General features: G+C 42.6%; 1 protein-coding gene across 1 annotated transcript; it reads right to left on the minus strand.

Moving 5' to 3' along the window:
• Positions 1–10,416, minus strand: LOC119649786 (probable cytochrome P450 305a1). The gene is made up of 2 exons (XM_038052091.1): positions 9,966–10,416; positions 1–1,482 (listed from the first exon to the last, which is right to left on the minus strand). Exons 1-2 carry the CDS (start codon positions 10,060–10,062, stop codon positions 83–85), a joined length of 1,497 nt encoding a protein of 498 aa, XP_037908019.1. The 5' UTR covers positions 10,063–10,416; the 3' UTR covers positions 1–82.
• Positions 10,417–12,063: the final 1,647 nt, after the last annotated feature.

Here is a 12,063-nt window from a genome sequence, read left to right on the forward strand (position 1 = left end):
TTTTGTAAAACTTACTCTAATCACATCTAAATAAATACAAGTCACAATGTTACGATTCCATGCATGAAATTACACATAATCATTATCTTGGTACAAAAGATACTTTATATGGTTTTGGGGACATAGTTAGCCCTGGCAGCAAGTTTGTCGACGGCACACTCTCATTGTCCGGAAGTTTTAATCGGAAATTTTGCATAATACCAACGAAAAATGTGTAAAGACAGGTTCTGGCCAGGTAATCCCCAAGACACCTTCGTTTCCCTTGTCCGAACGGCATGAAATATTCGTTACTGATGATATTCCCTTCTTCGGACAGGAACCGCTCCGGTCGGAATACTTCAGGATCACCCCAATGTTTTGCGTCCATATGAACTGACCGCAATCCTATCAATATTGTCGCATTTTCAGGGACAGTGTATGATCCTAACGTTGTAGTTTTCAAAGCTCGTCGGGGTCCTGTTGTTGGTGCTATTGAAAAAAATCGCTGCACTTCCATCAGATAGGCCTCGACATATGGTAAAAGGGACTTTTCTTGATATTTAGGAACGTTAGGTCTTGGAAAATGAGTGTCAATCTCATTTATGATTTTATCCTGGATATCGGGCCTCACTAGCATCATCATTAAGGCTATATTCAAAGTGTTACTAGTCGTTTGAGATCCTGCTATGAAAATATCGAGAATCGTCATGGTGAGTTGAACATCCGTGAATGTGTTGTCTGGACGGCCCTCTCTAGATTTAGACTCCTTGATGTAAGCGTACACTAAATCGTCTGCGGAATTTTCTTCGCAGTAATTGAGCTTATGCTCATTAATTATCTCCATAAACATCTTATGCAATTCCATGTTGAAATTCTGTATCAAGTTGTAGCCAGATTTCTCGGGAATGATGAACCTCAACCAAGGGAGTTGCGAGAGAAGACCTCCCGCAACATCAAAGGCTTTTGATCGTTTTTCAAGCATAGTCAGTAAGTTTGAAAGTCTTTTGTCGTCCCTGGGAATACGCTTGCCTGTCGCTAGCGTCCAAAGTACATTTATAACGCTGGGTGCTAAGAAGCTAGCAGGCCATGTTGGTTTTGACTTCAGACTTTTAATGTAGTCTATCAAATCCATTAGTTCAGTTTGTACTTGTAGTTCCATCGGTTGCCTGGCGTAGCCCGCTTGACGTAAGTGCCGAGTCGTGAAGCTACGATGTTCTGACCATAATGGACCGTCCGTACAAGTTATCCCTAATCGAGTCCCCATGGTTCTGAGACGAATAAAGAAATTATCTGGACGTGCTTGAAACTCCTCCCTGGTATGTATTTCACGGACCATTTCGTAACCAAGAGCGACGACTACATAATCGTGACCTAGCTTTAAACCGATGACTGGGCTTTTATATTCCCTAGAAAGGTGTTCATATGCTAAATGAGATCCTCCTAGCTCTTTGGCTAGTTGTTGAATTTGGTGAGTGTTTCCGACCCAGGGTATCCATTTGGGACCTGAAAAAGAAAATTTTTGTTATTAGATTAAGCTTTTGTTTCTTAATCAAATAAGTCAAAGAAGCAATGGGTACTGACTTTACAAAGTGCTAAATGCTCCTTATCATTTTTGTTAGCTGACTCCAAAAATTCTACCAAAAATTACTTTAGAACATCTAAGGCGGCTTACAATTCTGTCTCGCTTCTAAAGTCGGCATGACACCGCCGTCCTTCGGAAGGAAATTTGAATAGTAGGTATAATGAAACCTGAAAAGTGAGTTTTGAGTCACTCCTGCGCTTTTTTAGCTTTGAGGGTGGGCGTTGGCTTCTTATGAAACGTCCATTTTGCACGCACACACAGAAGGAGCCTCGGACAGGATTAATTTTACAACGACGAAGACGGCAACGAGAACGGAATAACAATTAACGCATTTTCTCCTGGAGCGTATGCTCCGTGTACAGACCGATACCCTGTTTAAATATAAGGCTCATGTAACAGCGTTGCAGGAAGGGGACCGGTTTCCTGGGGAAGAGCCACTACACCTTATATTATAGTGGCCATCCAGTAAAGCATGTGCTCGGAGTAGGTTTCTTAGTCAGCCAAAAAATAAAACCTGCTGTTATCGGCTTTGAAAATATAAGTGAAAGGCTATGCAGTCTGCGTTTACAAGGCAAATTTAGAAATATAGGCCTCATAAACGTTGACGCCTCTACAGAGGTAACTGCCGAATCCGAGAAGGATACCTTTGGAAATTTCAACAGTCAAGTAGGAACGCCGCCCGTATTCACGCAATACGTCGGCTCAAATAGCTTACATAATGGACTGCGGATTATTTAGTTAGAAGTATCGTACGAAATGGTTCTTGGAAGTGCCTGGTTTGCGCGGAAAATGGTCCACAAACAAACAGATGGAACCACTTTCAACCAAATTGACCAACGCATGACTTCAAGCTGCGAGTTTGATACCGACACGCTATAATTTTCGGAGCGGAGAGGATACGTAGTCCAGGGAACAATTTTCTAATTGATGGGATTGGAAAACGTTAATTGCCCTCATCAATAGCCTAGTCAATTGCTGCGAGATATATATATAGCTCATCCAATAACGATCTTCTTTCTGACAGACACCTTGATTAATAACCTAATTGATGGCGAAATAACAATGGTCAAATAAATCATGAAGGGTGGATAGAGAGATAAGGAGATTCTTTGGTATTCTGATTGATAACAGACTGGTAATAGGGACTACCCAATATGCCAAGATTAAAGGCATGGAGATAATAGTGGGCGTCCAACATACTTTTTGGAAAAGTTCTAACATCAGCACGCAAGGATTTTGAGTTCTTCCACTCTAAATCATGTCCAAGAGATAGAAATGGAAATCAATGTCTTAGACCTACATATCATTTGGTATTTATTTCCAAGCCTGTGAAACTCACCTACTCGAATTCGTCCAATAGAAGGATTGGAAAGGCTCAGATCAGTTAACTAGAGATGCCTATATGCGGAAGTGACGATTTCAGTGCACCTACCAGTGAAATATAGGAAGACAGCATTCCATCAGTTGACCACAAAAGCGGAAAAATCGCAAGGAGACGCGATTTGGGCGTATTTATGAAGGCAGGTCTTTCAACTATGTCTCGTTTTAGGTGATCTATCCACTCCCAGTTGGTTCTTCACTAGTTGGAATGAAGAAAAATCGGCACCGTTATCAGAAGGAAGTCGATTGAGGGCTGTCCACAGGCAGGAGCTGGTTATGGTTTCTAGTAATGCATTCTTGGTTTTTATAATTGGAGGACGAAAACTCTTTCTGAAAGCATATGCCGCCGATTTAGCCTTTGCAATTAGCGATAAGTTTATAGGCTCAGTGTGGGTCTTCATGAGTGCACTTTTGCAAGCAATCTAAACTGGTGCTTCCCAAACGACAAAAATACGAAATTAATCTAAGAAATGAATAGTATCTTAGCTTTAAATAAAAACAGCTTTTCACATATAATCATAACTACTTTCCGCAATAATACTATCTATTGTTCCCAATATAGCTTTTTCAGCTCCTCAAAAATTTCAGTGGTAAAGACTAAACATTGTGAGTCTGAACGAGAAAAGATGGTAGCATCCTTGCTGCACTTTTCTTTGATATAAGGCAAGAATTGGTTTTGAAATGAGGGTACAATATACCACAATAATGGTATCTACTGATCTCAATGGTATCGAGCATCTCAATGCAGTCTGAGGACCATTAGAATATTACAGTGCTATCCATCAGCAGGGACTTTTGACCAAGAAAACAGGACTATTTTCTAGAAGATACCCAATACGACTTAGTAGGGATTCCTTAAAGGTTGTATGTAACCACAATGAAAGATTTGAAGCTTGGGATCGGCTTTCGCGAGGTTTTGCTCAAATACGTCGTGATCAAATAGTAATTGTTAGATATCGTTGCAAATCCGAGGACTACTCCACTCTTTTATCATGTCGTGATCGGAAAAACGGCACCGTATTTATGCTCCTCTTATCGTCACAAGCATAATTGCTAAAATAATATTCTTGCACATCAAAGGACATATATTTTTCGACAGGGAGTAGACATCTTTTTGCTCTGGATCTTCCTCCAAATATGGATGGTTACAATAAATCCCTATATGGGGCACAACACATCAACCATACTTACACGCCATGACTGTCGGTTCCTGGCAATATGCCTTAAAACCCTACATGGTTTTCTGGGAAGCTTGCACTTCATATGCATAATCCTCAATGGAGTTGTTGAGTACCTCAAACTTTCATTGATTGGTTGATGTTCTCCTATCAGTGTATAACAGGGACTGTTTGCGGCTAAGAAAAAATATAATAGAACCCAGCTTAATAAAATCCAAAGAATATTGAGTTTAGGTGCTACTCTACCCTCAATGTCCTCCTACACCTCCTCCACCTGGACTACATGAGTCCAGATGTTAGACAGGAAAACCCTATAGCCAATCCCTGGAACCGCGGGTATTTCCAGTGGTACGGCACGGTACGGTACATGCGACCCGAGTTTTAAGACGATTTTTTTGTTGTGAGCTTCCCAACCAGCGCAGAATAGAACACAGGAACGGATATGACAGTATTTTTCACCAACGAAACAAAGATCGTCTGCGGAGACGGTGCGAAAGTTTCCTTAGATACACACAGTGTAGTTGGGTCGTACGATCTTCTGAGATCCGCCAGAGGCACTTGCGATGCCTGGGGCATGATGCGAACTGCAAGCGCAAAATAATATGCATACTCATTCTGATCAAAAGTCAGGCGTTAGTAATCCTTTGAACGATCCGTCAAGTGTCATTATACATAATTCACGTGTCTATACCAGAGCTTGGGTCCGCCCCGATCTTGAAAATAATAGCACAAACACAGGAATTCGCGTAAATCTAACGAGTTAAATCAAAACTCGAGCCAAAACCAGAAAAATAAAACAAACGACGGCTCGATCGCATGCGTGGGGCCGTAAATCTTCACACACGAGTGCCGCGATCGAAGGGGGAAAATCCACGACGCATCACAGTCTCGATCCCTGTTTCTCCTGCCAGATGCTTATTGAGGCGCGACCCCTGAGGTTCCCTCCCTTCGTTGACATCCTCAGGCCATTATTCTGGAAGATGTCCCTCATTTCCCTCATGACCGTCCGTTTGTGGATAAAATCCGGCTCAATAGGTTACGGTGGGCGGGTCACTTAAGCCGTATGGCTGAGGATGATCCCACCCGGAAAGTCTTCAAGGGCGATATCTATGGTAGAAAAAGAAGACGAGGCAAACCCTGCCTAAGATGGAACGATGACGTAGGCCAGGACGCCAAACAGCATTCAGGGATATCGAATTCGTGGACCTCGCGCAAAACTGGGATGTCTGGAGTTCCTTATTAAGGCAGGCCTAGACCGGATACCGGTTGTTGCGCCATTGATGATGATGATGATGTCCCTCAGTTGATAGAGTTTTGTGGGTTTAAGGAGGAAGTCCTCAAATCAAAAATAAATAATCGTTGGCGCAACAATCCATGTTGGATCAGGGCCTTGAAGTTTGTTAGAGAACTTCATTCAAGACCGTAATGGTGCACTAGGAGGCAATGTGGTCAGCATTGCGCTCGCCCGAGATTATTGCCCTGATTTAACTCAGGTACTCATTCACAGCTGAGTCGACTGATATCCGACGTCAAATCACGATACAAATTCCACTGCTACCAGTGAGATTTGAACCGCGACCTTCCGTACGACAGCCTTGACAGATTTAACTATAATTCACCGTTCTAGATATTTTTCAAACTTATACATAAATATATACAAAAAGAAACTAAATATAACAACAAAAGGAAGGAAGAAAATAAAGGAATTAATTCTTAAAGAAAGGTAAATAATTAAAATTATCAAATTAAAAATAATAAAATAAATAAAAAATAATAGAATAAAAAGTACAATAAAAATAAGTTATTGCAATATGCTAAATCGTACCTGATCTCTCTTGGTGACAGGTCCCGCGACAGACCGACCAAGAAAATGTATACAATATCATTAGAAACAAGATGATCGGATCGAGTAAGAAGACACGGAAAAATGCTAGTCGACGCGGCAGGACGGGCCCCGGTCCTGTCGAGAAACAATTTAGTCTGAACAAAACAAATACGATTCTGCACGCTAAATGTTGATTCCCTAACTACAAAGACTGGGAAACTCGCAAGAGTCCTTCGGAAAAGGCGCATTGATATCTGCGCTCTGCAAGAAACCGGGTAGTCTGGTGCCAAAAGCTGCGACTTTGAACGCAAACCTTGACCTTGTACTTATGAATACATGGTTCATCAAACGATTGTCTCATCTTCCTACATTTTATAGTGGGAACATTAAAAGGCAAATCGACTATATTCTCATAAGACGCCGATATTTTACCACCGTCACTGATTGCAAAGCCCTTCCATATGAGACCATCGCACCTCAACATCGGTCGTTGGTTGCCGTCCTAAGAATTAAACCACCGATGAAATAGCGTGAGGAACGCACTGGCCCGCCGCGCATTAAATGGTGGCGATTTCGGGAGAAGAAAAAAGAAATGATTTCACTTACGCGATTACCAACCATTAAATTAAAGACACGATCCACAAAGCAGCCTCTGCAACCCTCGGGGTCACCAAGCTAGGCGAGCGGTACATCAACCGAGATACTTGGCTTTGAAACGACGACGCTTAAATGAACGTCCGTGAAAAGAAACGCCTCTACCATAAGTTTCTCGACGATAAAACGCTGACCAATTGGCATATTTATAAGAATGCCAATCGGGAAACAAAGAAAGCGATCGCTGTCACCCGAGCACTCCATTACAAAAATCCTTACGATAAACTGGACGCTCGGGATGGCGAGAGAGATCTGTATCGACTTGCTAAAAGGATATCGAACACTTCTGTTGCGTTAATAACAAGAATGGTACTACTACTTACCAACCGTCGAGCCGCGAAGGATGGATGGCAAGAATATTTTGAGCAGATTTCAACTGAGGAATTTGTTCATCCTCCCCTTCCACAATCATTTGGAGCACTTGTCAGCGCAGCTGGTGCTCAGAGGTGGCGGGGAGGAAGACGGGGGGGCAACTCTGTTGGCTGAACCAGAACTAAGTGGCCGAAGAGAACCTCCATAGTGGTGGCACCGGGAGACGCATATCGCATTGGCTTGCCGGCCGCGATGCAGTAGGCGAACGCTCCAATCCGCTCAATTAGGCCGATCAGACCCGAGTCTGCACGGGGACTCATCTGAAGTCGCAATAGTCACGAAACCTTACCAGGGGTATACTGGTACCATGGGAACCGGGATAGCCCCTGGATTCACATACAACAAGAGAACTCAGTGTGATGGTGCCATACTCCTTAGTTCGGTAGAGATTTAGGTAGGTCTTGCATCCACCAGTATGAATGCCGAGCCATGCATTCGGTATAAGCTGGTACCGTTGTAGATTGTTGTGACGGGGTTCTGATTGTGATCACAAAGTCCACAAGGCAGGTACCCACGTAAAGCACCGTGAGGTAACTGTCAGTGCAACTGAAGTCGAGGTGATCTGCCCAGAACTGCGCGATTTCAATACCTCGGGTCAATGCTATCAACCAATGGAGAACTGCGTTATGAAATAGCTTCACGCATTAACGCAACCTGGATGAAGTGGCGTTCCACAACTGGTGTTCTTTGTGATCGACGTATCAATGAATGTCTCAAATCTAAAATGTCGCAATGTCGTCTGTCCTGTCGCTCTCTATGGTTCTGAGTATTGGCCGACTATTAAAGACAATAAACCGCTTCTTGCGGTAATGGAGACGACTATGTTACATTGGACGAGTGGCGTGACACTGACTATGAACATTGCACAATCTGTAAGTACGGCTAAGACATCACACCGCGCTAAAGTCCAAGAGGATTCGGACCTCCTATAAGCAAACCCGATTGCAAGGGCTTTTAATCCAGACCTGTGCAAGTGCGTACAGGTTTATGGTGGTTCTCAGGGGCACTAACCTATAGGGCGTGTAAAAGATGCCAGAGGCATACCTTACACGCTGGAATTGCGTAGAGAATGGAGAAACCTTCAGACGCTTCACTGCCAGGGTCCGGCTGCGTACACTCGGTAAACAATTCTTTAAGGACCCCAGAGAGCTCTCTGATTACAAAGTAGGAGAGCTGGTATTCTTAATAAATGAGATCTGACCCGGCGGTATTTTGCAATCCTTGCCATACCCTTAGTAGTCATGGTCTTAGGAATTTATGGCATTGAAACGGCGCACCATAACGCTAATTGGAGCGGTCACTGATACTTATCTACCTATGGGGAAAGTCTTCTGGTGAGTGTTCATTAAAAGGTGAAGTAGCAGTGGAAGGGTTATGCATTTAGAAAAGCCAAGGGTTCAAAATACAGCTATTGGGTCTACGTATCGAAATTGGTGGATTTTTTACTGGGTTTATGTGTCCCGCGTGACTGTCACTTTTTGCTGGTTTGTATTATACGTTGCTGTTAGCCGTGCCGAAGAAGATGATGCGTGTTGACCATGGTCAATCACGACGGAAAAGCTATCAGAATCTCAGTTAGCCAGGCTTGGGATAAAATCAATAGGTTACGGTGGACGTGTCACTTAATCCGTATGGATGAGGATGATCCAGCTCAAAAAGTCTATAAGGGCAACATCTATGGTAGAAAAAAAATACGAGGCAGATCCTGCCTGAAATGGAACGATGGCGTAGGTCAGGACGCCAGATAGCTTTTAGGGATATCGAATTGGTGGACCTCGGAGCAAAACCGGAATGTCTGCAGTTATTAAGACTGGCCTAGACCAGATACCGGTTGTTGCACCGTTGATGATGATGATAATTTGGTGAAGTCGGGATGGGATCTAGGAAATTGGAGGCAACATGACAGACATAATGCAAAACCCTAGGTTTGTAAGTAGAAAAGAGGAATGCTCGGCACTGGAGTCGTTTATAACGAGCCCGACGAATATCACACGTTGTACGTCAGAGAACGTGCCATGAACTGAACATATTAGTTGCTATTAATATAAACACACGTTTTAGTGCATGGAAAATGTTAATTTCGTATCTGTGTAACGTTTGCAGTTAAAGTCGTTAATTTTACTATCTGGAGATAATAGTTAGAATCTTGGAACTGATATAATTAAAATTAATTGAATGTGATGCCTTCACAACCGTAGGGATCTATTCAGGGAGCAATAAATGCTCTTTTCCATGAAATTCGAGAGCTCTTAACTTCAGGCAGCATTTGTGGAAGATCGGCCTTTGAGACCAGCTTGAACGATATTACCGTTCTTGGAAATCCAACTGCTTCCCGCTAGTATCTTATGGCTAGGTAGCTATAGACTCAAAGACGACATGCATTTAGAACCCACATATATTTCCCCAATTTGGAATTTTTATCGTCACCACTTCGGAGAAAGAGAATGCATATATATATATATTATATGTACACATATTAGATAGTGCGAGTTTTTTTTTACTGGGCACAAATTGCTCCAAAGAATGGTTGGGGATATTCAATCAAGTACTACGCCCTCATATGAGTAATCGAGTTCTGGTAATATATTTATTATTGGCAATTTTTGAATATGAAATTTAATCAATCCGGGGTTAAAATACAAACGGGGTAGATAAAGGCAACTATAATTTCCGGAAATTTCAGAACATCATATGTGGGACATGCTAGGATAGTAGATCATTTCTACCTTTCCGTATCAATATGGTAACTTCACTAATAATTTTACTGTATCTTTTTGGAAAAATCATTTTATCTTCCTTTAGATTTTAGTTGATCCTAAATAGCAAATCTGTGTAGTGACAATATCTATTATATACACTTAATCCCTACATTCAATTTTCTTGGACCGCGTACCTCATATCTTATCAAAGGAATGTACAGTCGAACGGGAGATATTTTTACATGTTATTTGAAGCCTGTGAGCTCATAAGACCCCTGAACACTCTACATACTCACCGGGCGGATAGTTATGTGGTCTGCGCAAAGAAATCACTAAATTCCAAATTATGGTGCATAAAACGGTGATAACGAGAAACACAAATGTCCCCAGCATATCCGGAAATTGAGCCACACTCAGCGACCCGGTAGTCTTATTACATAAATGTCACGCACACGCGATCCGAGAGAATCTATCTGAAGCACGTGAATGGGCTTTGTTCTGGATCTTATCCAAACTTTTAGATTCAGCCGGACGTTTATCAAATTCGCGACAATGTTGGGCCCTCGAAGAGCGTTTATTAAATAATAAACCGAAAAGTTTCACAATTTAGCCAACAATTGCCTCGACTATATCTTGAGCGGACGACGGTGCAACAGAACTAACAAGAACTGATTGATCACTCGCTACTCACTAAAAGATAAATTACTTGGAACGAGTGTTTGAAAAAGATCGAAATCGCGAGCGGAGACGACTAAGCTTCAGGCATTCTGTACTAAGAGCTCTCTCATGTGGGGTGACCACATATGCTTCATCTACGATATGTGGTGTACCATGTGGATTGATTGCCGAACATTGATCCATGGTAACAAATTGGCATGTCGCTCTCCGCACGTACTGTGTATATATTTATAACTTAGTATCTACAGATATGGGCTGACTGAACACCGATTATGGTTAGTTTGAATTACAACCCATTGTGGTAAACATCTATAAAGTGTTAATTGTCGCACCAGATCCATTGACTAGTAGAGAAGTATCAACTCACATGTCAGGAGATATTTTTTTGCATATGATATGATACACGATCGGCTGAGACAATTTCTGCAATTATTTAATTATCGAAATTACTAGCTAATTAGAAGAATCGCGGGAAAAGCATCAGTCTCAGTTTCGACCAATGAGAACCTGGGAAAATTCGCCATTAATGCCTAAATTTCCACGTCAGATAGGGGACGGAAAAGGTTCTAAGGACCTATATTAAGGGAGCGTAATCCTGATGAGAACAAACCCCAAAGATCAAAGAGACAGAGTTCCAGTCATCATCATCAGCACCAATTCGATATCCTTAAAAGCTATCTGGCGTCCTGACCAACGCCATCGCTCCATCTCAGGCAGGGTCTGCCTCGTCTTCTTTTTCTACCATAGATATGGCCCTTATAGACTTTCCCGGCTGGATCATCCCCATCCATACGGATTAAATGAACCGCCCACCGTAACCTATTGAGCCGGATTTTGTCCACAACCTGATGGGCATGGTATCGCTTATAGATTTCGTCGTTATGTAGGGTATGGAATCGTCCATCCTCATGTAGAGGGCCAAAAATTCTTCGGAGGATTCTTCTCTCAAACGTGGCCAAGAGTTCGCAATTCCCCTTGCTAAGAACCCAAGTCTCGGAGGAATATATGAGGACTGGCAAGATCATAGTCTTGTACAGTGTTAGCTTTGACCCTATGGTGAGACGTTTCAAGCGGAGCAGTTTTTGTAAGCTGAAATAGGCTCTGTTGGCTGACAACAACCGTGCGCGGATTTCATCATCGTAGCTGTTATCGGTTGTGATTTTTGACCCTAGATAGAAGAAATTATCAACGGTCTCAAACGGTACCTTTATTCTTCCCGTTTGACCAATGCGGTTTGATGTTGTTGGTTGGTTGGTTTTCGGTGCTGATGTTGCCACCATATACTTTGTCTTGCCTTCCTTGATCTGCAGTCCAAGATCCCGCGACGCTTGCTCGATCTGGATGAAGGCAGTTTGTACGTCTTGGGCCGTTCCAGTAAATCAGCAAAAGCGGATATCTTTACCCAAAGCTTCGGAAGGACTAACCGCTATCACAATAGGAATTATGGAGAATGCACAAGCGTTTATCCTTGCAGATTGCTAATATCCTGGGAAAAGCACGCAAAGAGTAGTATAGGTCCCATGGTGAAAGCGTGAAACCTGAGAAACGCCTACTGAACCAACAGTAAGGATGGATGAAGACGAGCCTCTCGCTCCTAGAAATGGGACAAACTGTAGCAACTGGTCCTCCAGACTGAGCTTGGATGGGACTGAAGACCCTGTATTGGAAGGAGTCTCGAAGTGGACTGATAGCACAATGTCAGATTCGGCAAAAGAA

Source organism: Hermetia illucens, chromosome 2, assembly GCF_905115235.1.
Source record: "Hermetia illucens chromosome 2, iHerIll2.2.curated.20191125, whole genome shotgun sequence".
Classification (NCBI taxonomy): domain Eukaryota; kingdom Metazoa; phylum Arthropoda; class Insecta; order Diptera; family Stratiomyidae; genus Hermetia; species Hermetia illucens.